The sequence below is a fragment of the Ranitomeya imitator genome, chromosome 4 (assembly GCF_032444005.1).
Source record: "Ranitomeya imitator isolate aRanImi1 chromosome 4, aRanImi1.pri, whole genome shotgun sequence".
NCBI lineage: Eukaryota > Metazoa > Chordata > Amphibia > Anura > Dendrobatidae > Ranitomeya > Ranitomeya imitator.
The window spans coordinates 685110621-685137570 of NC_091285.1; the positions used below are offsets into that span (position 1 = coordinate 685110621).

The 26950-nt window shown below is 46.5% G+C and overlaps 1 protein-coding gene across 1 annotated transcript in view; it reads right to left on the minus strand.

Moving 5' to 3' along the window:
* Positions 1-26950, minus strand: part of LOC138674696 (uncharacterized) — a 229635-nt gene that overhangs the window by 19814 nt on the left and 182871 nt on the right. Inside the window, exon 6 of the mRNA XM_069762512.1 lies at positions 8588-8634. Within this exon, the coding sequence (XP_069618613.1) occupies positions 8588-8634 (47 nt within the window). The remainder of the gene's footprint in view (positions 1-8587; positions 8635-26950) is intronic.

The window sequence follows — 26950 nt, forward strand, 5'->3', positions numbered from 1 at the left end:
AATCAGCTCATTGTTGATCTTTTGACCTATATACTCACTCATAACTACTTCTTGTTTAATGGCAAGACCTACCACCAGCTCAGGGGGACAGCGATGGGGAGCCCCTGTGCCCCATCGTATGCTAATCTCTTCCTGGGCTGGTGGGAGGAGACTATGGTTTTCCTGGAAGACAAATGGTGGTACCACAAAATATTGTTATGGTTTAGATTTATAGAAGATGTCTTTATTTTATGGACGGGCTCGCTTAATGAGTTCCAACAATTCACTAAAGAACTTAAAAATAATGAGATCGGAATGAGATTTGCAGAAGAGATACACAGGGAAAGTTTTGCATTCTTAGACCTCACAATAAGTATAGGTGAGGATGGGCGCATCACCACTAAAACATTTAGGAAGCCAACGTCAACTAATATTCTCCTACGCTGGGACAGCCACCACCCAGTTCCCCTGAAAAGGGGTATACCAAAAGGGCAGTTTCTACACATTAAATGGGATTGTTCTGAAAACTGTGACTTTGGGGTTCAGGCACATGATCGCAGTAAGAGATTCTCAAAAAGAGGGTATCCTTGGGATGTTGTAGACCAAGCATGGGATCATGCGGCCTGGCAAAATCGACATAAATTATTACATCCGAGACACAGGGATGATGCAATGGACATACCCAGTATCATTGAAACATTTGACAATCAATCCAGGGCAGTTTTCAATATTTTTAGAAAACACTGGGGAATCTTGAGAGCAGATCCGGAATTGATAGGATATCTTCGGGTTACCCCCAAAGTCACATATTGGAAAAGGAGGTCTCTCAAGGACTGTTTGGTCCACAGCTTTTATCAGAGATCCCCGCAACAAGGGACATGGCTGGATCATAAGCCCTGTGGTACCTAAAAATGGGGAGGGTACAAATTTTGTCCATGGATTAGGAAGGGCAAGTCTTTCAAGGGAACTGCCTCAGGCCACATGCACGTGCCCACGTAATTATGTGAAAAAAACGAAAAGGGAATTACGAAGATGTGTGGGGGAACATCTTGGTGACATCAAACACTGTAGAGAGACACCCGTGGCTAGACGTGTCAGGAAGATTCATAACAGTGATCTCAATGCTGTATCGTTCTGTATTTTGGAAGTGATACATCGCAATTCACGTGGGGGTGACTGGAATAGACTTTTATTACAGAAGGAATGTCAATGGATCTACAGATTGCGGACTCTTGCTCCGGAAGGCCTTAATGAGCAACAAAATATTGCTGCTTCATTTGATCTGTTGTCCCTAATCGAGGAGCCTATTGCCTTTCCTGACCTAGGTTTAAGTCAGGAACCTACTATCTATGTATCTGTGTATATCCAATTACGGTGAATTAATCTGACCCCCTGAGTATACTTTGACGTTATCTACAAATATAAACTGCTATATAGGTATATTTGATCAATATATTATATGCGTGTCATGTGGATATAGCCATGTGTTTGTATCTGATTGCAAATGTGTACTTGATTTGGGCGCAACTATCAGTGAGAAGAAGTAACATCAATGGAAAACTGCATTTAATACGCCCGAGGGTCATTTTGAGTATCTCGTGATGCCATTCGGACTTGCCAATGCTCCATCAGTGTTTCAGTACTTTATGCATGACATCTTCCGAGAGTACCTAGATAAATTCCTGATTGTGTACTTGGATGACATTTTGATCTTCTCAGATGATTGGGAGTCTCATGTAAAGCAGGTCAGAATGGTTTTTCAGGTCCTGCGTGCTAATTCTTTGTTTGTGAAGGGATCAAAGTGTCTCTTTGGTGTGCAGAAGGTTTCATTTTTGGGGTTCATCTTTTCCCCTTCTACTATCGAGATGGACCCTGTTAAGGTCCAAGCCATCCGTGATTGGACTCAGCCGACATCTCTGAAAAGTCTGCAAAAGTTCCTGGGCTTTGCTAATTTTTATCGTCGCTTCATCTGCAATTTTTCTAGTATTGCCAAACCATTGACCGATTTGACCAAGAAGGGTGCTGATGTGGTCAATTGGTCTTCTGCTGCTGTGGAAGCTTTTCAAGAGTTGAAGCGTCGTTTTTCTTCTGCCCCTGTGTTGTGTCAACCTGATGTTTCTCTTCCGTTCCAGGTCGAGGTTGATGCTTCTGAGATTGGAGCAGGGGCTGTTTTGTCGCAGAGAGGTTCTGATTGCTCAGTGATGAAACCATGCGCTTTTTTTTCCAGGAAGTTTTCGCCTGCTGAGCGAAATTATGATGTGGGCAACCGAGAGTTGCTGGCCATGAAGTGGGCATTCGAGGAGTGGCGTCATTGGCTTGAAGGAGCTAAGCATTGCGTGGTGGAGGGGACGGGAAGAAAAACATTAGACTCGAACAAAGATGACCCAGGAAAACATACTCAGAAGGGAGGTAAGAACATTTCTAAAACAATCCACAGTGAGGAGATTGGAACAAAACAAAATCCTCTAAACTGCATGCTCGCAAACGCCAGAAGCCTGACAAACAAGATGGAAGAACTAGAAGCAGAAATATCTACAGGTAACTTTGACATAGTGGGAATAACCGAGACATGGTTAGATGAAAGCTATGACTGGGCAGTTAACTTACAGGGTTACAGTCTGTTTAGAAAGGATCGTAAAAATCGGAGAGGAGGAGGGGTTTGTCTCTATGTAAAGTCTTGTCTAAAGTCCACTTTAAGGGAGGATATTAGCGAAGGGAATGAGGATGTCAAGTCCGTATGGGTCGAAATTCATGGAGGGAAAAATGGTAACAAAATTCTCATTGGGGTCTGTTACAAACCCCCAAATATAACAGAAAGCATGGAAAGTCTACTTCTAAAGCAGATAGATGAAGCTGCAACCCATAATGAGGTCCTGGTTATGGGGGACTTTAACTACCCGGATATTAACTGGGAAACAGAAACCTGTGAAACCCATAAAGGCAACAGGTTTCTGCTAATAACCAAGAAAAATTATCTTTCACAATTGGTGCAGAATCCAACCAGAGGAGCAGCACTTTTAGACCTAATACTATCTAATAGACCTGACAGAATAACAAATCTGCAGGTGGTTGGGCATTTAGGAAATAGCGACCACAATATTGTGCAGTTTCACCTGTCTTTCACTAGGGGGACTTGTCAGGGAGTCACAAAAACATTGAACTTTAGGAAGGCAAAGTTTGAACAGCTTAGAGATGCCCTTAATCTGGTAGACTGGGACAATATCCTCAGAAATGAGAATACAGATAATAAATGGGAAATGTTTAAGAACATCCTAAATAGGCAGTGTAAGCGGTTTATACCTTGTGGGAATAAAAGGACTAGAAATAGGAAAAACCCAATGTGGCTAAACAAAGAAGTAAGACAGGCAATTAACAGTAAAAAGAAAGCATTTGCACTACTAAAGCAGGATGGCACCATTGAAGCTCTAAAAAACTATAGGGAGAAAAATACTTTATCTAAAAAACTAATTAAAGCTGCCAAAAAGGAAACAGAGAAGCACATTGCTAAGGAGAGTAAAACTAATCCCAAACTGTTCTTCAACTATATCAATAGTAAAAGAATAAAAACTGAAAATGTAGGCCCCTTAAAAAATAATGAGGAAAGAATGGTTGTAGATGACGAGGAAAAAGCTAACATATTAAACACCTTCTTCTCCACGGTATTCACGGTGGAAAATGAAATGCTAGGTGAAATCCCAAGAAACAATGAAAACCCTATATTAAGGGTCACCAATCTAACCCAAGAAGAGGTGCGAAACCGGCTAAATAAGATTAAAATAGATAAATCTCCGGGTCCGGATGGCATACACCCACGAGTACTAAGAGAACTAAGTAATGTAATAGATAAACCATTATTTCTTATTTTTAGTGACTCTATAGCGACAGGGTCTGTTCCGCAGGACTGGCGCATAGCAAATGTGGTGCCAATATTCAAAAAGGGCTCTAAAAGTGAACCTGGAAATTATAGGCCAGTAAGTCTAACCTCTATTGTTGGTAAAATATTTGAAGGGTTTCTGAGGGATGTTATTCTGGATTATCTCAATGAGAATAACTGTTTAACTCCATATCAGCATGGGTTTATGAGAAATCGCTCCTGTCAAACCAATCTAATCAGTTTTTATGAAGAGGTAAGCTATAGACTGGACCACGGTGAGTCATTGGACGTGGTATATCTCGATTTTTCCAAAGCGTTTGATACCGTGCCGCACAAGAGGTTGGTACACAAAATGAGAATGCTTGGTCTGGGGGAAAATGTGTGTAAATGGGTTAGTAACTGGCTTAGTGATAGAAAGCAGAGGGTGGTTATAAATGGTATAGTCTCTAACTGGGTCGCTGTGACCAGTGGGGTACCGCAGGGGTCAGTATTGGGACCTGTTCTCTTCAACATATTCATTAATGATCTGGTAGAAGGTTTACACAGTAAAATATCGATATTTGCAGATGATACAAAACTATGTAAAGCAGTTAATACAAGAGAAGATAGTATTCTGCTACAGATGGATCTGGATAAGTTGGAAACTTGGGCTGAAAGGTGGCAGATGAGGTTTAACAATGATAAATGTAAGGTTATACACATGGGAAGAGGGAATCAATATCACCATTACACACTGAACGGGAAACCACTGGGTAAATCTGACAGGGAGAAGGACTTGGGGATCCTAGTTAATGATAAACTTACCTGGAGCAGCCAGTGCCAGGCAGCAGCTGCCAAGGCAAACAGGATCATGGGGTGCATTAAAAGAGGTCTGGATACACATGATGAGAGCATTATACTGCCTCTGTACAAATCCCTAGTTAGACCGCACATGGAGTACTGTGTCCAGTTTTGGGCACCGGTGCTCAGGAAGGATATAATGGAACTAGAGAGAGTACAAAGGAGGGCAACAAAATTAATAAAGGGGATGGGAGAACTACAATACCCAGATAGATTAGCGAAATTAGGATTATTTAGTCTAGAAAAAAGACGACTGAGGGGCGATCTAATAACCATGTATAAGTATATAAGGGGACAATACAAATATCTCGCTGAGGATCTGTTTATACCAAGGAAGGTGACGGGCACAAGGGGGCATTCTTTGCGTCTGGAGGAGAGAAGGTTTTTCCACCAACATAGAAGAGGATTCTTTACTGTTAGGGCAGTGAGAATCTGGAATTGCTTGCCTGAGGAGGTGGTGATGGCGAACTCAGTCGAGGGGTTCAAGAGAGGACTGGATGTCTTCCTGGAGCAGAACAATATTGTATCATACAATTATTAGGTTCTGTAGAAGGACGTAGATCTGGGTATTTATTATGATGGAATATAGGCTGAACTGGATGGACAAATGTCTTTTTTCGGCCTTACTAACTATGTTACTATGTTACTATGTTACTATGTAGTATTGACTGATCATAAGAACTTGACTTATCTCGAGTCTGCCAAGCGGTTGAATCCTAGACAGGCTCGTTGGTCGCTGTTTTTTGCCCGTTTTGACTTTGTGATTTCGTACCTTCCGGGCTCTAAAAATGTGAAGGCGGATGCTCTGTCTAGGAGTTTTGTGCCCGACTCTCCGGGTTTGTCTGAGCCGGCGGGTATCCTCAAGGAAGGAGTAATTGTGTCTGCCATCTCCCCTGATTTGTGGCGGGTGCTGCAAAAATTTCAGGCTAATAAACCTGATCGTTGTCCAGCGGAGAAACTGTCCCTGATAGGTGGACGAATAAAGTTATCTCTGAGGTTCATTGTTCGGTGTTGGCTGGTCATCCTGGAATCTTTGGTACCAGAGAGTTAGTGGCTAGATCTTTTTGGTGGCCATCTCTGTCGCGGGATGTGCGTACTTTTGTGCAGTCCTGTGGGATTTGTGCTCGGGATAAGCCCTGCTGTTCTCGTGCCAGTGGGTTGCTTTTGCCCTTGCCGGTCCGAAGAGGCCTTGGACACATATCTCTATGGATTTTATTTCAGAACTTCCTGTTTCTCAAAAGATGTCAGTCATTTGGGTGGTCTGTGATCGCTTTTCTAAGATGGTCCATCTGGTACCCTTGTCTAAATTGCCTTCCTCCTCTGATTTGGTGCCATTGTTCTTTCAGCATGTGGTTCGTTTACATGGCATTCCAGAGAATATCGTTTCTGACAGAGGTTCCCAGTTTGTTTCGAGGTTTTGGCGAGCCTTTTGTGGTAGGATGGGCATTGACTTGTCTTTTTCCTCGGCTTTCCATCCTCAGACTAATGGCCAGACCGAACGAACCAATCAGACCTTGGAAACATATCTGAGATGCTTTGTTTCTGCTGATCAGGATGACTGAGTGTCCTTTTTGCCTTTGGCTGAGTTCGCCCTTAATAATCGGGCCAGCTCGGCTACCTTGGTTTTGCCATTTTTCTGCAACTCTGGGTTCCATCCTCGTTTCTCTTCAGGACAGGTTGAGTCTTCGGACTGTCCTGGTGTGGATACTGTGGTGGACAGGTTGCAGCAGATTTGGACTCATGTAGTGGACAATTTGACCTTGTCCCAAGAGAAGGCTCAACGTTTCGCTAATCGCAGACGCTGTGTGGGTCCCCGACTTCGTGTTGGGGATCTGGTTTGGTTATCTTCTCGTCATATTCCTATGAAGGTTTCCTCTCCTAAGTTTAAACCTCGTTTCATTGGTCCATATAGGATTTCTGAGGTTCTTAATCCTGTGTCTTTTCGTCTGACCCTTCCAGATTCTTTTTCCATACATAACGTATTCCATAGGTCGTTGTTGCGGAGATACGTGGCGCCTGTGGTTCCATCTGTTGACCCTCCTGCCCCGGTTTTGGTGGAGGGGGAGTTGGAGTATATTGTGGAGAAGATTTTGGATTCTCGTGTTTCAAGACGGAAACTCCAGTATCTGGTTAAATGGAAGGGTTATGCTCAGGAAGATAATTCTTGGGTTTTTGCCTCTGATGTCCATGCTCCCGATCTTGTTCGTGCCTTTCATGTGGCTCATCCTGGTCGGCCTGGGGGCTCTGGGGAGGGTTCGGTGACCCCTCCTCAAGGGGGGTGGGTACTGTTGTGAATTCTGTGGCAGAGCTCCCTCCTGTGGTCACAAGTGGTACGTCGGCTGATTCTCTCTGTGAGCTTCCGTTGGTGGAGGAAAGTGGTACTGCGGCTTCTGAGTTTCCTCCCTCAGGTGATGTGGTGAGGTCGTTAGGTGCTGCTCTACTTAACTCCACCTAATGCTTTGATCCTGGCTTCCTGTCAATGTTCCAGTGTTTGACTTGTTTTTCCCTGGATCATTCCTGTGGCCTGCTGCTCTGCATAGCTAAGTTCTTCTTTGCTATTTGTTTGCTATTTTTTCTGTCCAGCTTGTCTAATTGTTTGCTGGAAGCTCTGGGACGCAAAGGGTGTACCTCGATGCCGTTAGTTCGGTACAGAGGGTCTTTTTGCCCCCTTTGCGTGGTTTTCTTTAGGGTTTTGTGTAGACCTCAAAGTTACCTTTCCTATCCTCGCTCTGTTAAGAAAGTCGGGCCTCACTTTGCTGAATCTATTTCATAACAGTTATCATGGCTGATTATCAAGAATAGAGTGGTTGCACGCTATTTTTTAAAATTCTTTAAATAAATAAATAAAAAAATGACATGGGGTTCTGCCTATTTTAGACAACCAGCAAAGCTATAGCAGACAGTTGGGAACTAGCATTCTAAGACTGGGAAGGGGCCATGGACATTGGCCCTCCCCTGCCTAAAAAAAGCAGATCGCAGCTGCCCTGGAAAAGGCAAACCTATTAGATGCACCAATTGTTGCACTTTGTCCGGCTCTTTCTACTTGCCCTGGTGCGGTGGCAAGTGGGGTAATAGGTTTGGGGTTGATGTCAGTTGTTTTATGGCCGCTGACATAAAGCCTAGGGGTTAGTAAAGGAGAGGCTTCTAAAAGATAACGTCATTGCTAACCCCAGAATTAGGTATTTTAATTGAAATAAAGACACTGACACCTTTATTTGAAATAAAAATAAAAAGTTATACTCACCAATACGCCTAATACACTTATTCCCATGTCCCCTGTAAAAGAAAAAAAAAAAAACACCATTGCCCTCAACTGACCTACGAGACGATAATCCACTGAAGCCCACGTCCCCTGTAAAAGACAAAAAATAATAAAACACCATATTCCTCACCTGTCCAATCATAATCCTTTAATGAGCATGTACCATGATCATCTGGATGATTTGGATAGCGGTCACATCAGTTATTCACACCAGCCGGCTGACTATGAGACAGGAGCGTGAGAACGGTGCTGCAGTGTGTAACGGTGGCATAAGGAAGGTCACCGGAGTTCATAGATGATGAACTCCAGTCACCTCACTTACAGCACAACTCACTACATGAGAATTTGTCTGGTTTTGTGTTATAAGCCTGCTTTTTGTTTTTAAATATATTCACTTTTTGCTCTTTTTTTATGAGATTTCTAGCAAATGTAATGCCACAGTTTGTCATAAATTAGACGTTCTGTAGATCACGTCCCCTCTTGACCTATAAGTTCCCTCACACTTAGTTATTAATAAAAAATGTGAAGCAGATTATGGGAAACTACAACAATACTAATATGAAAGCCAACCACTACAAGAAAGATATGAGAAATGTATTTACACCCTAACATTTAATTTCATTTTATATTACCTGAATTTTGGGACACAGACGAATCAATGGTCTCCACAATTGTACCTCTGGGGTAAAAAAATAAAACCATGTTTGTAAGATTTTCTGCATGGAAAACGATACAGTAAATATGTATTTGTATTAACACATAACAAATACAATTACAATATGTGTACATACAGTACATTACATTACTTATCCTGGACTGATCATGAGTTACATCCTTTATTATACTCCAGAGCTGGACTCACTATTCTGCTGGTGCAGTCACTGTGTACATACATTACATTACTGATCCTGAGTTACATCCTTTATTATACCCCAGAGCTGCACTCACTATTCTGCTGGTGCAGTCACTGTGTACATACATTACATTACTGATCCTGAGTTACATCCTGTATTATACCCCAGAGCTGCACTCACTATTCTGCTGGTACATTCACTATGTACATACATTACATTACTGATCCTGAGTTACATCCTGTATTATACCCCAGAGCTGCACTCACTATTCTGCTGGTGCAGTCACTGTGTACATACATTACATTACTGATCCTGAGTTACATCCTGTATTATACCCCAGAGCTGCACTCACTATTCTGCTGGTACATTCACTATGTACATACATTACATTACTGATCCTGAGTTACATCCTGTATTATACCCCAGAGCTGCACTCACTCTTCTGCTGGTGCAGTCACTGTGTACATACATTACTGATCCTGAGTTACATCCTGTATTATACCCCAGAGCTGCACTCACTATTCTGCTGGTGCAGTCACTGTGTACATACATTACATTACTGATCCTGAGTTACATCCTGTATTATACCCCAGAGCTGCACTCACGATTTTACTGGTGCAATCACTATGTATGTACATACATTACATTACTGATCCTCTACTGATCATGAGTAACATCCTGCATTATATTCCAGAGCTGCACTCACTATTCTGCTGGTGCATTTACTGTGTACATACATTACTGATGTTGAGTTACATCCTGTATTATACTCCAGAGCTGCACTCACTATTCTGCTGGTGCACTCACTGTGTACATACATTACATTACTGATTCTCAGTTACATCCTGTATTATACTCCAGAGCTGTACTTACTATTCTGCTGGTGTAGTCACTATGTACATACATTACTGATCCTGCATTATATTCCAGAGCTGCACTCACTATTCTGCTGGTGCAGTCACTGTGTACATACATTACATTACTGATCCTGAGTTACATCCTGTATTATACCCCAGAGCTGCACTCACTATTCTGCTGGTGCAGTCACTGTGTACATACATTACATTACTGATCCTGAGTTACCTCCTGTATTATACTCCAGAGCTGCACTCACTAATCTGCTGGTGCAGTCACTGTGTACATACATTACATTACTGATCCTGAGTTACACCCTGTATTATACCCCAGAGCTGCACTCACTATTCTGCTGGTGCACTCACTATTCTGCTGCTGCAGATCACGATCTGATCATTGCCTGTATGTAGCAGAACCAATTGGGTTATGGCAGCTTCTAGCCTCCCCTGGAGACAATTAAGTAAAAAGCTGGAAGGAAATAAGAGCACAGTAGTGTCTTATCTGGGTATTAGGAGATACATTCTAATCAGATTTATTTACCAGACAGAGCCTTGACACAGGCTCATGGAAATGTAAGCTACTGCAGATCCACCGGTCTCCTCATGCTCAACCAAAGTAAAAAAAAATGGGATATAAAGGTGTACATCCTGTTGTAGTTTCCTGATGGAGTCATAGTGCTCTGAAACGCGTTGAATAAAGACACTTTTTTTTCAAGCGGCGCAATGAAGAATCCACCTTTATATCCCATGGAGACTATTAAAGGGACTCTGTCACCTGAATTTGGCGGGCTCTGTTAATGGAAAGAAAAGCATTAATGCGCATGTGCCGATGCACTATGTCCTGGAACACAGCGAAATACTTCCGGGACACAGTGCGCCGGCACATGTGCACTATTGCTTTTCGGCTTTGCCCGCAGTTGGGCAAAGGATACTGCGCATGCGCAAGGCGAGATTGCACTGCGCATGCGTGTACTACGGAGGAAACCTAATCAAATTCATGACAATATTGTGGCCAGCGGGAAAGGAAGGGGTGCATGAAAGAACAGAAAACACCGCCCATCTGACCATTAACAGAGCCCGCCAAATTCAGGTGACAGAGTCCCTTTAAGGCTACTTTCACATTTGCAGTTGAGTAGTAATGAGCGAGCACTAAAATGTTCGGGTGCTCATTGCTCGGGTCGGGCAGATTGGAATATTTGGGTACTCGACCAGAACAACGAGCCCAATGTAAGTCTATGGGAGACCCGATTATTTTTACCGCGATCCCCCGGGGGTCCTTTTAAAGGGAAGGTGCCACCAGTTTTCTTGTATTTTGTTTTTTTGTGAAATTAAGCTTAAAATAGTAATTAAAATGTATTAATGCAATGTTTGCACTGTTTGCAAACATTTCTATATGAAAAATATTATATATTTTTCTACAAATATACATATTTAACCACTAGGGGGAGCATTTTCCGTTTTAGACCTCAAGCAGCTATAGTAAGATTTAGCAGCTCTGCCCCAGGGATATTAGACCACCCAAAAGGGGAGGGAAATGGTGATGTCAGCAGTTACTGCTCCAACAGTAAGAATGAAGAGCAGCATCACAGGGCAGCACCATTTTGTGTGTGACTGCCCTGTGATCTGCTATCGCCAGCAGTTACTGCATCAGAGTGACAGCTCGTATATGTGACAGCTCGTATATATATGCAGCATGTATGTAGCACGTATGTATGTAGCATGTATGTAGCATGCATGTATGCAGCACGTATGTATGGAGTATGTATGGAGTATTTTTTTTTTTTCATTCAACACATTAGCCGGATGATGGGACTATTACTGTCCCATAATTGGCTAATGTGTCAATCACTGTCATTGTAGCAGGCATCGTCCGATGGGACCTGTAGTCCCATCGGACGATGCTTGCACACACGCATAGAGACCCCCCCTGTTATGGCTGGCAATCAGGCAACACAGCGTGCAATAATCAGCGCACATACAGAGATCTGGCAATAACCAAAAACAATAGGACGAGCTCTGAGACGTGGAATCTCTGTAGACTGCAGTACCTGATCTATCCTCACACAACTATAAACAGCAGTGGATTGCGCCTAACAACTACCTATGCAACTCGGCACTGCCTGAGGAGCTGACTAGCCTGAAGATAGAAATACAAGCCTGACTTACCTCAGAGAAATACCCCAAAGGAATAGGCAGCCCCCCACATATAATGACTGTTAGCAAGATGAAAAGACAAACGTAGGAATGAAATAGATTCAGCAAAGTGAGGCCCGATATTCTAGACAGAGCGAGGATAGCAAAGAGAACTATGCAGTCTACAAAAAACCCTAAAACGAAAACCACGCAAAGGGGCAAAAAGACCCACCGTGCCGAACTAACAGCACGGCGGTGCACCCCTTTGCTTCTCAGAGCTTCCAGCAAAAGACAATAGCAAGCTGGACAGAAAAAAACAGAAAACAAACTAGAAGCACTTATCTAGCAGAGCAGCAGGCCCAAGGAAAGATGCAGTAGCTCAGATCCAACACTGGAACATTGACAAGGAGCAAGGAAGACAGACTCAGGTGGAGCTAAATAGCAAGGCAGCCAACGAGCTCACCAAAACACCTGAGGGAGGAAGCCCAGAGACTGCAATACCACTTGTGACCACAGAAGTGAATTCAGCCACAGAATTCACAACAGTACCCCCCCCTTGAGGAGAGGTCACCGAACCCTCACCAGAACCCCCAGGCCGACCAGGATGAGCCACATGAAAGGCACGAACAAGATCTGGGGCATGGACATCAGAGGCAAAAACCCAGGAATTATCTTCCTGAGCATAACCCTTCCATTTGACCAGATACTGGAGTTTCCGTCTAGAGACACGAGAATCCAAAATCTTCTCCACAATATACTCCAATTCCCCCTCCACCAAAACAGGGGCAGGAGGCTCCACAGATGGAACCATAGGTGCCACGTATCTCCTCAACAACGACCTATGGAATACATTATGTATGGAAAAGGAGTCTGGGAGGGTCAGACGAAAAGACACCGGATTAAGAATCTCAGAAATCCTATACGGACCAATAAAACGAGGTTTAAATTTAGGAGAGGAAACCTTCATAGGAATATGACGAGAAGATAACCAAACCAAATCCCCAACACGAAGTCGGGGTCCCACACGGCGTCTGCGATTAGCGAAAAGCTGAGCCTTCTCCTGGGACAAGGTCAAATTGTCCACTACCTGAGTCCAGATCTGCTGCAACCTGTCCACCACAGAATCCACACCAGGACAGTCCGAAGACTCAACCTGTCCTGAAGAGAAACGAGGATGGAACCCAGAATTGCAGAAAAATGGAGAGACCAAGGTAGCCGAGCTGGCCCGATTATTAAGGGCGAACTCAGCCAACGGCAAAAATGACACCCAATCATCCTGGTGAGCGGAAACAAAACATCTCAAATATGTTTCCAAGGTCTGATTGGTTCGTTCGGTCTGGCTATTAGTCTGAGGATGGAAGGCCGAGGAGAAAGATAGGTCAATGCCCATCCTACCACAAAAGGCTCGCCAGAACCTCGAGACAAACTGGGAACCTCTGTCAGAAACAATATTCTCAGGAATGCCATGCAAACGAACCACATGCTGGAAGAACAAAGGCACCAATTCAGAGGAGGAAGGCAATTTAACCAAGGGCACCAGATGGACCATTTTAGAAAAGCGATCACAGACCACCCAAATGACCGACATTTTTTGAGAAACGGGAAGGTCAGAAATGAAATCCATCGAAATATGTGTCCAAGGCCTCTTCGGGACCGGCAAGGGCAAAAGCAACCCACTGGCACGTGAACAGCAGGGCTTAGCCCTAGCACAAATTCCACAGGACTGCACAAAAGCACGCACATCCCGTGACAGAGATGGCCACCAGAAGGATCTAGCAACCAACTCCCTGGTACCAAAGATTCCTGGATGACCGGCCAGCACCGAACAATGAAGTTCAGAGATAACTTTACTAGTCCACCTATCAGGGACGAACAGTTTCTCGGCCGGACAACGATCAGGTTTATTAGCCTGAAATTTCTGCAACACTCTCCGCAAATCAGGGGAGATGGCAGACACAATGACTCCTTCCTTGAGGATACTCGCCGGCTCAGATAACCCCGGAGAGTCGGGCACAAAACTCCTAGACAGAGCATCCGCCTTCACATTTTTAGAGCCCGGAAGGTATGAAATCACAAAATCAAAACGAGCAAAAAATAACGACCAACGGGCCTGTCTAGGATTCAAGCGCTTGGCAGACTCGAGATAAGTCAAGTTCTTATGATCAGTCAATACCACCACGCGATGCTTAGCACCCTCAAGCCAATGACGCCACTCCTCGAATGCCCACTTCATGGCCAGCAACTCTCGGTTGCCCACATCATAATTACGCTCAGCAGCAGAAAATTTCCTGGAAAAGAAAGCACATGGTTTGAACACTGAGCAACCAGAACCTCTCTGTGACAAAACCGCCCCTGCACCAATCTCAGAAGCATCAACCTCGACCTGGAACGGAAGAGAAACATCAGGTTGACACAACACAGGGGCACAGCAAAAACGACGCTTCAACTCCTGAAAAGCTTCCACGGCAGCAGAAGACCAATTAACCAAATCAGCACCCTTCTTGGTCAAATCGGTCAATGGTCTGGCAATGCTAGAAAAATTACAGATGAAGCGACGATAAAAATTAGCAAAGCCCAGGAATTTCTGCAGACTTTTTAGAGATGTCGGCTGAGTCCAATCCTGGATGGCCTGAACCTTAACCGGATCCATCTCGATAGTAGAAGGGGAAAAGATGAACCCCAAAAATGAAACTTTCTGCACACCGAAGAGACACTTTGATCCCTTCACGAACAAGGAATTAGCACGCAGTACCTGGAAAACCATTCTGACTTGCTTCACATGAGACTCCCAATCATCTGAGAAGATCAAAATGTCATCCAAGTAAACAATCAGGAATTTATCCAGATACTCACGGAAAATGTCATGCATAAAAGACTGAAAAACAGATGGAGCATTGGCAAGTCCGAACGGCATCACCAGATACTCAAAATGACCCTCGGGCGTATTAAATGCAGTTTTCCATTCATCTCCCTGCCTGATTCTCACCAGATTATACGCACCACGAAGATCAATCTTAGTAAACCAACTAGCCCCCTTAATCCGAGCAAACAAGTCAGAAATCAATGGCAAGGGATACTGAAACTTAACAGTGATCTTATTAAGAAGGCGGTAATCAATACACGGTCTTAGCGAACCATCCTTCTTGGCTACAAAAAAGAACCCTGCTCCCAATGGTGACGACGATGGGCGAATATGTCCCTTCTCCAGGGACTCCTTCACATAACTGCGCATAGCGGTGTGTTCAGGTACGGACAAATTAAATAAACGACCCTTAGGGAATTTACTACCAGGAATCAAATCGATAGCACAATCACAATTCCTATGCGGAGGGAGGGCATCAGACTTGGACTCTTCAAATACATCCTGAAAGTCCGACAAGAACTCTGGGATGTCAGAAGGAATGGATGACGAAATAGACAAAAATGGAACATCACCATGTACTCCCTGACAACCCCAGCTGGTTACCGACATAGAGTTCCAATCCAATACTGGATTATGGGTTTGTAGCCATGGCAACCCCAACACGACCACATCATGCAAATTATGCAGTACCAGAAAGCGAATAACTTCCTGATGTGCAGGAGCCATGCACATGGTCAGCTGGGCCCAGTACTGAGGCTTATTCTTGGCCAAAGGTGTAGCATCAATTCCTCTCAACGGAATAGGACACCGCAAAGGCTCCAAGAAAAATCCACAACGTTTAGCATAATCCAAATCCATCAGATTCAGGGCAGCGCCTGAATCCACAAACGCCATGACAGAATATGATGACAAAGAGCATATCAAGGTAATGGACAGAAGGAATTTGGACTGTACAGTACCAATAACGGCAGAGCTATCGAACCGCCTAGTGCGTTTAGGACAATTAGAAATAGCATGAGTAGAATCACCACAATAGAAACACAGTCTGTTCAGACGTCTGTGTTCTTGCCGTTCTACTTTAGTCATAGTCCTGTCGCACTGCATAGGCTCAGGTTTACGCTCAGGCAGTACCGCCAGATGGTGCACAGATTTACGCTCGCGCAAGCGACGACCGATCTGAATGGCCAAGGACATAGACTCATTCAAACCAGCAGGCATAGGAAATCCCACCATTACATCCTTAAGAGCTTCAGAGAGACCCTTTCTGAACAAAGCCGCTAGTGCAGATTCATTCCACAGAGTGAGTACTGACCATTTCCTAAATTTCTGACAATATACTTCTACATCATCCTGACCCTGGCATAAAGCCAGCAGATTTTTCTCAGCCTGATCCACTGAATTAGGCTCATCGTAAAGCAATCCGAGCGCCAGGAAAAATGCATCAACATTACTCAATGCAGAATCTCCTGGTGCAAGAGAAAACGCCCAGTCCTGTGGGTCGCCGCGCAAAAAAGAAATAATAATCAAAACCTGTTGAATAGGATTACCAGAAGAATGAGGTTTCAAGGCCAAAAATAGCTTACAATTATTTCTGAAGCTCAGGAACTTAGTTCTGTCACCAAAAAACAAATCAGGAATCGGAATTCTTGGTTCTAGCATCGATTTCTGATCAATAGTATCTTGAATCTTTTGTACATTTACAACGAGATTATCCATTGAGGAGCACAGAGCCTGAATATCCATGTCCACAGCTGTGTCCTGAAGCACTCTAATGTCTAGGGGAAAAAAAAGACTGAAGACAGAGCTAAGAAAAAAAAATGATGTCAGGATTTCTTTTTTCCCTCTATTGGGAATCATTGGTGGGCTCCTTGTACTGTTATGGCTGGCAATCAGGCAACACAGCGTGCAGTAATCAGCGCACATACAGAGATCTGGCAATAACCAAAAACAATAGGACGAGCTCTGAGACGTGGAATCTCTGTAGACTGCAGTACCTGAACTATCCTCACACAACTATAAGCAGCAGTGGATTGCGCCTAACAACTACCTATGCAACTCGGCACTGCCTGAGGAGCTGACTAGCCTGAAGATAGAAATACAAGCCTGACTTACCTCAGAGAAATACCCCAAAGGAATAGGCAGCCCCCCACATATAATGACTGTTAGCAAGATGAAAAGACAAACGTAGGAATGAAATAGATTCAGCAAAGTGAGGCCCGATATTCTAGACAGAGCGAGGATAGCAAAGAGAACTATGCAGTCTACAAAAAACCCTAAAACGAAAACCACGCAAAGGGGCAAAAAGACCCACCGTGCCGAACTAACAGCACGGCGGTGCACCCCTCTGCTTCTCAGAGCTTCCAGCAAAAGACAATAGCAAGCTGGACAGAAAAAAACAGAAAACAAACTAGAAGCACTTATCTAGCAGAGCAGCAGGCCCAAGGAAAGATGCAGTAGCTCAGATCCAACACTGGAACATTGACAAGGAGCAAGGAAGACAGACTCAGGTGGAGCTAAATAGCAAGGCAGCCAACGAGCTCACCAAAACACCTGAGGGAGGAAGCCCAGAGACTGCAATACCACTTGTGACCACAGAAGTGAACTCAGCCACAGAATTCACAACACCCCCCCCACGCCGCACAGAGACCCCCCCGCCGCACAGAGACCCTACCACGCCGCACAGAGCCCCCCCACACTGCACAGAGACCCCCCATGCTGCAGAGACCCCCCCACGCCGCACAGAGACCCCCCATGCTGCACAGAGACCCCCCATGCCGCACAGAGACCCCCCATGCTGCAGAGACCCCCCCACAGTGCACAGAGACCCCCCACGGTGCACAGAGACCCCCCCACGCCGCACAGAGACCCCCCCACGCCGCACAGAGACCCCCCACGCCGCACAGAGACCCCCCCATGCCGCACAGAGACCCCCCCATGGTGCACAGAGAGGGAGAGCAACACAGGGGGAGAGTGCAGTTTACTGGAGATCACTGGGACTGTGTGCAAGTGGGGAGGCGGAGACAGAGCAGGAGAAGCACACAGGGCAGCGTGTGAGAGCAGAGGATGTGTGCCCAGAACCTGCAGTGCCTGGAGTACAGAGGAGCAGAGGATGTGTGCCCAGAACCTGCAGTGCCTGGAGTACAGAGGAGCAGAGGATGTGTGCCCAGAACCTGCAGTGCCTGGAGTACAGAGGAGCAGAGGATGTGTGCCCAGAACCTGCAGTGCCTGGAGTACAGAGGAGCAGAGGATGTGTGCCCAGAACCTGCAGTGCCTGGAGTACAGAGGAGCAGAGGATGTGTGCCCAGAACCTGCAGTGCCTGGAGTACAGAGGAGCAGAGGATGTGTGCCCAGAACCTGCAGTGCCTGGAGTACAGAGGAGCAGAGGATGTGTGCCCAGAACCTGCAGTGCCTGGAGTACAGAGGAGCAGAGGATGTGTGCCCAGAACCTGCAGTGCCTGGAGTACAGAGGAGCAGAGGATGTGTGCCCAGAACCTGCAGTGCCTGGAGTACAGAGGAGCAGAGGATGTGTGCCCAGAACCTGCAGTGCCTGGAGTACAGAGGAGCAGAGGATGTGTGCCCAGAACCTGCAGTGCCTGGAGTACAGAGGAGCAGAGGATGTGTGCCCAGAACCTGCAGTGCCTGGAGTACAGAGGAGCAGAGGATGTGTGCCCAGAACCTGCAGTGCCTGGAGTACAGAGGAGCAGAGGATGTGTGCCCAGAACCTGCAGTGCCTGGAGTACAGAGGAGCAGAGGATGTGTGCCCAGAACCTGCAGTGCCTGGAGTACAGAGGAGCAGAGGATGTGTGCCCAGAACCTGCAGTGCCTGGAGTACAGAGGAGCAGAGGATGTGTGCCCAGAACCTGCAGTGCCTGGAGTACAGAGGAGCAGAGGATGTGTGCCCAGAACCTGCAGTGCCTGGAGTACAGAGGAGCAGAGGATGTGTGCCCAGAACCTGCAGTGCCTGGAGTACAGAGGAGCAGAGGATGTGTGCCCAGAACCTGCAGTGCCTGGAGTACAGAGGAGCAGAGGATGTGTGCCCAGAACCTGCAGTGCCTGGAGTACAGAGGAGCAGAGGATGTGTGCCCAGAACCTGCAGTGCCTGGAGTACAGAGGAGCAGAGGATGTGTGCCCAGAACCTGCAGTGCCTGGAGTACAGAGGAGCAGAGGATGTGTGCCCAGAACCTGCAGTGCCTGGAGTACAGAGGAGCAGAGGATGTGTGCCCAGAACCTGCAGTGCCTGGAGTACAGAGGAGCAGAGGATGTGTGCCCAGAACCTGCAGTGCCTGGAGTACAGAGGAGCAGAGGATGTGTGCCCAGAACCTGCAGTGCCTGGAGTACAGAGGAGCAGAGGATGTGTGCCCAGAACCTGCAGTGCCTGGAGTACAGAGGAGCAGAGGATGTGTGCCCAGAACCTGCAGTGCCTGGAGTACAGAGGAGCAGAGGATGTGTGCCCAGAACCTGCAGTGCCTGGAGTACAGAGGAGCAGAGGATGTGTGCCCAGAACCTGCAGTGCCTGGAGTACAGAGGAGCAGAGGATGTGTGCCCAGAACCTGCAGTGCCTGGAGTACAGAGGAGCAGAGGATGTGTGCCCAGAACCTGCAGTGCCTGGAGTACAGAGGAGCAGAGGATGTGTGCCCAGAACCTGCAGTGCCTGGAGTACAGAGGAGCAGAGGATGTGTGCCCAGAACCTGCAGTGCCTGGAGTACAGAGGAGGAGAGGATGTGTGCCCAAACCTGCAGTTCCTGGAGTACAGAGGAGCAGAGGATGTGTGCCCAGAACCTGCAGTGCCTGGAGTACAGAGGAGCAGAGGATGTGTGCCCAGAACCTGCAGTGCCTGGAGTACAGAGGAGCAGAGGATGTCTGCCCAGAACCTGCAGTGCCTGGAGTACAGAGGAGCAGAGGATGTGTGCCCAGAACCTGCAATGCCTGGAGTACAGAGGAGCAGAGGATGTGTGCCCAGAACCTGCAATGCCTGGAGTACAGAGGAGCAGAGGATGTCTGCCCAGAACCTGCAGTGCCTGGAGTAGAGAGGAGCAGAGGATGTGTGCCCAGAACCTGCAGTGCCTGGAGTACAGAGGAGCAGAGGATGTGTGACCAGAACCTGCAGTGCCTGGAGTACAGAGGAGCAGAGGATGTGTGACCAGAACCTGCAGTGCCTGGAGTACAGAGGAGCAGAGGATGTGTGACCAGAACCTGCAGTGCCTGGAGTACAGAGGAGCAGAGGATGTGTGCCCAAAACCTGCAGTGCCTGGAGTACAGAGGAGCAGAGGATGTGTGCCCAGAACCTGCAGTGCCTGGAGTACAGAGGAGCAGAGGATGTGTGCCCAGAACCTGCAGTGCCTGGAGTAGAGAGGAGCAGAGGATGTGTGCCCAGAACCTGCAGTGCCTGGAGTACAGAGGAGCAGAGGATGTGTGACCAGAACCTGCAGTGCCTGGAGTACAGAGGAGCAGAGGATGTGTGACCAGAACCTGCAGTGCCTGGAGTACAGAGGAGCAGAGGATGTGTGCCCAGAACCTGCAGTGCCTGGAGTACAGAGGAGCAGAGGATGTGTGCCCAGAACCTGCAGTGCCTGGAGTACAGAGGAGCAGAGGATGTGTGCCCAGAACCTGCAGTGCCTGGAGTACAGAGGAGCAGAGGATGTGTGCCCAGAACCTGCAGTGCCTGGAGTACAGAGGAGCAGAGGATGTGTGCCCAGAACCTGCAGTGCCTGGAGTACAGAGGAGCAGAGGATGTGTGCCCAGAACCTGCAGTGCCTGGAGTACAGAGGAGCAGAGGATGTGTGACCAGAACCTGCAGTGCCTGGAGTACAGAGGAGCAGAGGATGTGTGCCCAGAACCTGCAGTGCCTGGAGTACAGAGGAGCAGAGGATGTGTGCCCAGAACCTGCAATGCCTGGAGTACAGAGGAGCAGAGGATGTCTGCCCAGAACCTGCAATGCCTGGAGTACAGAGGAGCAGAGGATGTGTGCCCAGAACCTGCAGTGCCTGGAGTACAGAGGAGCAGAGGATGTCTGCCCAGAACCTGCAGTGCCTGGAGTACAGAGGAGCAGAGGATGTCTGCCCAGAACCTGCAGTGCCTGGAGTACAGAGGAGCAGAGGATGTGTGCCCAGAACCTGCAGTGCCTGGAGTACAGAGGAGCAGAGGATGTCTGCCCAGAACCTGCAATGCCTGGAGTACAGAGGAGCAGAGGATGTCTGCCCAGAACCTGCAGTGCCTGGAGTACAGAGGAGCAGAGGATGTGTGCCCAGAACCTGCAGTGCCTGGAGTACAGAGGAGCAGAGGATGTGTGCCCAGAACCTGCAATGCCTGGAGTACAGAGGAGCAGAGGATGTGTGCCCAGAACCTGCAGTGCCTGGAGTACAGAGGAGCAGAGGATGTGTGCCCAGAACCTGCAATGCCTGGAGTACAGAGGAGCAGAGGATGTCTGCCCAGAACCTGCAATGCCTGGAGTACAGAGGAGCAGAGGATGTGTGCCCAGAACCTGCAGTGCCTGGAGTACAGAGGAGCAGAGGATGTGTGCCCAGAACCTGCAGTGCCTGGAGTACAGAGGAGCAGAGGATGTCTGCCCAGAACCTGCAATGCCTGGAGTACAGAGGAGCAGAGGATGTGTGCCCAGAACCTGCAGTGCCTGGAGTACAGAGGAGCAGAGGATGTCTGCCCAGAACCTGCAATGCCTGGAGTACAGAGGAGCAGAGGATGTCTGCCCAGAACCTGCAGTGCCTGGAGTACAGAGGAGCAGAAGATGTGTGCCCAGAACCTGCAGTGCCTGGAGTACAGAGGAGCAGAGGATGTGTGCCCAGAACCTGCAGTGCCTGGAGTACAGAGGAGCAGAGGATGTGTGCCCAGAACCTGCAGTTCCTGGAGTACAGAGGAGCAGAGGATGTGTGCCCAGAACCTGCAGTTCCTGGAGTACAGAGGAGCAGAGGATGTGTGCCCAGAACCTGCAGTTCCTGGAGTACAGAGGAGCAGAGGATGTGTGCCCAGAACCTGCAGTGCCTGGAGTACAGAGGAGCAGAGGATGTGTGCCCAGAACCTGCAGTGCCTGGAGTACAGAGGAGCAGAGGATGTGTGCCCAGAACCTGCAGTGCCTGGAGTACAGAGGAGCAGAGGATGTGTGCCCAGAACCTGCAGTTCCTGGAGTACAGAGGAGCAGAGGATGTGTGCCCAGAACCTGCAGTTCCTGGAGTACAGAGGAGCAGAGGATGTGTGCCCAGAACCTGCAGTGCCTGGAGTACAGAGGAGCAGAGGATGTGTGCCCAGAACCTGCAGTGCCTGGAGTACAGAGGAGCAGAGGATGTGTGCCCAGAACCTGCAGTGCCTGGAGTACAGAGGAGCAGAGGATGTGTGCCCAGAACCTGCAGTGCCTGGAGTACAGAGGAGCAGAGGATGTGTGCCCAGAACCTGCAGTGCCTGGAGTACAGAGGAGCAGAGGATGTCTGCCCAGAACCTGCAGTGCCTGGAGTACAGAGGAGCAGAGGATGTGTGCCCAGAACCTGCAATGCCTGGAGTACAGAGGAGCAGAGGATGTGTGCCCAGAACCTGCAGTTCCTGGAGTACAGAGGAGCAGAGGATGTGTGCCCAGAACCTGCAGTGCCTGGAGTACAGAGGAGCAGAGGATGTGTGCCCAGAACCTGCAGTGCCTGGAGTACAGAGGAGCAGTCAGTGCTTCTGTCCTGCGATAGAGAGTAAGTGGAGCTCAACAAATAGCACAGGGCTATAATAAAATGGCAGCTAGTCACACCTACAGCAGTGAGTTGTGCAGCCCCCAGAGGCGTGCCCAGCTCACTGCTAATGCTGCTGCAATGTTACAGATAGGGTCCGAGCCGGTCTATTATCTCCTATGTCCATGGGGTGCCGTAATCTGACACTGATAGTGCCCTGCTACTGCTGCAAAACCAAGATGTCAGCCCCCAGTGCATTCTTTCTACTCATATAACACACGAAATCTGTTTCACATGCATTCAAATCTGGGTTATAACAGCATGTTATGCTACATTGATTAATTAATGATCTACAAACGCGGTACCTTCCCTTTAAGGTCTAAAACGTCTGAAAATGATGGAAACACTGCTCAAATGACACAGGGACCTCATGGGGATCGCCCCTGGAAATATTCCTGACTCCTAGTTCACAGCCTTAATCATTTTTTTCCGAGATTCATGACATTTTTCTCGGTGCTACAAAAAACACATGAAAACGAAACCAAAACGGGTTTTGCTTGGAAATATGACAAGGTCCATCCATTGCAGATTAATGATTTGCCTGTATGGCCAAATATTTCACCCCAGACCAAAAATTTCCTCTCTCACTTGGGCTTAGTTCACACGCAGCGTTTTTGCAGCATTTTTCAACGTTAACATTGCTTTCAACCCCTACAAATCCATTCACTGTGTAACATTTAACCCCCCTAGCTGGCCATGTGGTGTGTGACACATAAGCAGACCCATCTTGTTTCATTTATGAAGGAGCGACTCTTAAAGTCACAGAGCCTATTTTTACTGGTGCATCAGGCGGCATTAATCTTCTTAACCCCTTCAAGACCCAGCCTATTTTGACCTTAAAGACCTTGCCGTTTTTTGCAATTCTGACCAGTGTCCCTTTATGAGGTAATAACTCAGGAACGCTTCAACGGATCCTAGCGGTTCTGAGATTGTTTTTTCGTGACATATTGGGCTTCATGTTAGTGGTAAATTTAGGTCAATAAATTCTGCATTTATTTGTGATAAACACGGAAATTTGGCGAAAATTTTGAAAATTTCGCAATTTTCACATTTTGAATTTTTATTCTGTTAAACCAGAGAGATATGTGACACAAAATAGTTAATAAATAACATTTCCCACACGTCTACTTTACATCAGCACAATTTTGGAAACAAAATTTTTTTTTGTTAGGAAGTTATAAGGGTTAAAATTCGACCAGCGATTTGTCATTTTTACAACGAAATTTACAAAACCATTTTTTTTAGGGACCACCTCACATTTGAAGTCAGTTTGAGGGGTCTATTTGGCTGAAAATACCCAAAAGTGACACCATTCTAAAAACTGCACCCCTCAAGGTGCTCAAAACCACATTCAAGAAGTTTATTAACCCTTCAGGTGCTTCACAGCAGCAGAAGCAACATGGAAGGAAAAAATGAACATTTAACTTTTTAGTCACAAAAATTATCTTTTAGCAACAATTTTTTTATTTTCCCAATGGTAAAAGGAGAAACTGAACCACGAAAGTTGTTGTCCAATTTGTTCTGAGTACGCTGATACCTCATATGTGGGGGTAAACCACTGTTTTGGCGCACGGCAGGGCTTGGAAGGGAAGGAGCGCCATTTGACTTTTTGAATCAAAAATTGGCTCCACTCTTTAGCGGACACCATGTCACGTTTGGAGAGCCCCCGTGTGCCTAAAAATTGGAGCTCCCCCACAAGTGACCCCATTTTGGAAACTAGACGCCCCAAGGAACTTATCTAGATGCATAGTGAGCACTTTGAACCCCCAGGTGCTTCACAAATTGATCCGTAAAAATGAAAAAGTACTTTTTTTTCACAAAAAAATTCTTTTAGCCTCAATTTTTTCATTTTCACATGGGCAACAGGATAAAATGGATCCTAAAATGTGTTGGGCAATTTCTCCTGAGTACACCAATACCTCACATGTGGAGGTAAACCACTGTTTGGGCACATGGTAAGGCTCGGAAGGGAAGGAGCGCCATTTGACTTTTTGAATGAAAAATTATTTCCATCGTTAGCGGACACCATGTCGCGTTTGGATAGCTCCTGTGTGCCTAAACATTGGCGCTCCCCCACAAGTGACCCCATTTTGGAAACTAGACCCCCCAAGGAACTAATTTAGATGCCTAGTGAGCACTTTAAACCCTCAGGTGCTTCACAAATTGATCTGTAAAAATGAAAAAGTAATTTTTTTTCACAAAAAAATTCTTTTCGCCTCAATTTTTTCATTTTCACATGGGCAGTAGGATAAAATGGATCATAAAATTTGTTGGGCAATTTCTCCTGAGTACGCCGATACCTCATATGTGGGGGTAAACCACTGTTTGGGCACTCGGCAGGGCTCGGAAGAGAAGGCGCGCCATTTGACTTTTTGAATGGAAAATTAGCTCCAATTGTTAGCGGACACCATGTCGCGTTTGGAGAGCCCCTGTGTGCCTAAACATTGGAGCTCCCGCACAAGTGACCCCATTTTGGAAACTAGACCCCCCAGGGAACTTATCTAGATGCATATTGAGCACTTTAAACCCCCAGGTGCTTCACAGAAGTTTATAACGCAGAGCCATGAAAATAAAAAATAATTTTTCTTTCCTCAAAAATGATTTTTTAGCCTGGAATTTCCTATTTTGCCAAGGATAATAGGAGAAATTGGACCCCAAATATTGTTGTCCAGTTTGTCCTGAGTACGCTGATACCCCATATGTGGGGGTAAACCACTGTTTGGGCGCACGGCAGGGCTCGGAAGGGATGGCACGCCATTTGGCTTTTTAAATGGAAAATTAGCTCCAATCATTAGCGGACACCATGTCACGTTTGGAGAGCCCCTGTGTGCCTAAACATTGGAGATCCCCCAGAAATGACACCATTTTAGAAACTAGACCCCCAAAGGAACTAATCTAGATGTGTGGTGAGGACTTTGAACCCCCAAGTGCTTCACAGAAGTTTATAACGCAGAGCCATGAAAAAAAAAAAAAAATTATTTTCTCAAAAATGATCTTTTAGCCTGCAATTTTTTATTTTCCCAAGGGTAACAGGAGAAATTTGACCCCAAAAGTTGTTGTCCAGTTTCTCCTGAGTACGCTGATACCCCATATGTGGGGGTAAATCACTGTTTGGGCACATGCCGGGGCTCGGAAGTGAAGTAGTGACGTTTTGAAATGCAGACTTTGATGGAATGCTCTGTGGGCGTCACGTTGCGTTTGCAGAGCCCCTGATGTGGCTTAACAGTAGAAACCCCCCACAAGTGACCCCATTTTGGAAACTAGACCCCCAAAGGAACTTATCTAGATGTGTGGTGAGCACTTTGAACCCCCAAGTGCTTCATAGAAGTTTATAATGTAGAGCCGTGAAAATAATAAATACGTTTTCTTTCCTCAAAAATAATTATTTAGCCCAGAATTTTTTATTTTCCCAAGGGTAACAGGAGAAATTTGACCCCAATATTTGTTGTCCAGTTTCTCCTGAGTACGGTGATACCCCATATGTGGGGGTAAACTACTGTTTGGGCACATGCCGGGGCTTGGAATTGAAGTAGTGACGTTTTGAAATGCAGACTTTGATGGAATGCTCTGCGGGCGTCACGTTGCGTTTGCAGAGCCCCTGATGTGCCTAAACAGTAGAAACCCCCCACAAGTGACCCCATTTTGGAAACTAGACCCTGAAAGGAACTTATCTAGATGTGTGGTGAGCACTTTGAACCCCCAAGTGCTTCATAGAAGTTTATAATGCAGAGCCGTGAAAATAATAAATACGTTTTCTTTCCTCAAAAATAATTTTTTAGCCCAGAATTTTTTATTTTCCCAAGGGTTACAGGAGAAATTGGACCCCAAAAGTTGTTGTCCAGTTTCTCCTGAGTACGCTGATACCCCATGAGTGGGGATAAACCACTGTTTGGGCACACGTCGGGGCTCAGAAGGGAAGTAGTGACTTTTGAAATGCAGACTTTGATGGAATGGTCTGCGGGTGTCACGTTGCGTTTGCAGAGCCCCTGGTGTGCCTAAACAGTAGAAACCCCCCACAAGTGACCCCATTTTAGAAACTAGACCCCCCAAGGAACTTATCTAGATATGTGGTGAGCACTTTGAACCCCCAAGTGCTTCACAGACGTTTACAACGCAGAGCCGTGAAAATAAAAAATCATTTTTCTTTCCTCAAAAATTATGTTTTAGCAAGCATTTTTTTAGATTCACAAGGGTAACAGGAGAAATTGGACCCCAGTAATTGTTGCGCAGTTTGTCCTGAGTATGCTGGTACCCCATATGTGGGGGTAAACCACTGTTTGGGCACACGTCAGGGCTCGGAAGTGAGGGAGCACCATTTGACTTTTTGAATACGAGATTGGCTGGAATCAATGGTGGCGCCATGTTGCGTTTGGAGACCCCTGATGTGCCTAAACAGTGGTAACCCCTCAATTCTAACTCCAACACTAACCCCAACACACCCCTAACCCTAATCCCAACTGTAGCCATAATCCTAATCACAACCCTAACCCCAACACACCCCTAACCACAACACTAACCCCAACACACCCCTAACCCTAACCACAACCCTAATTCCAACCCTAACCCTAAG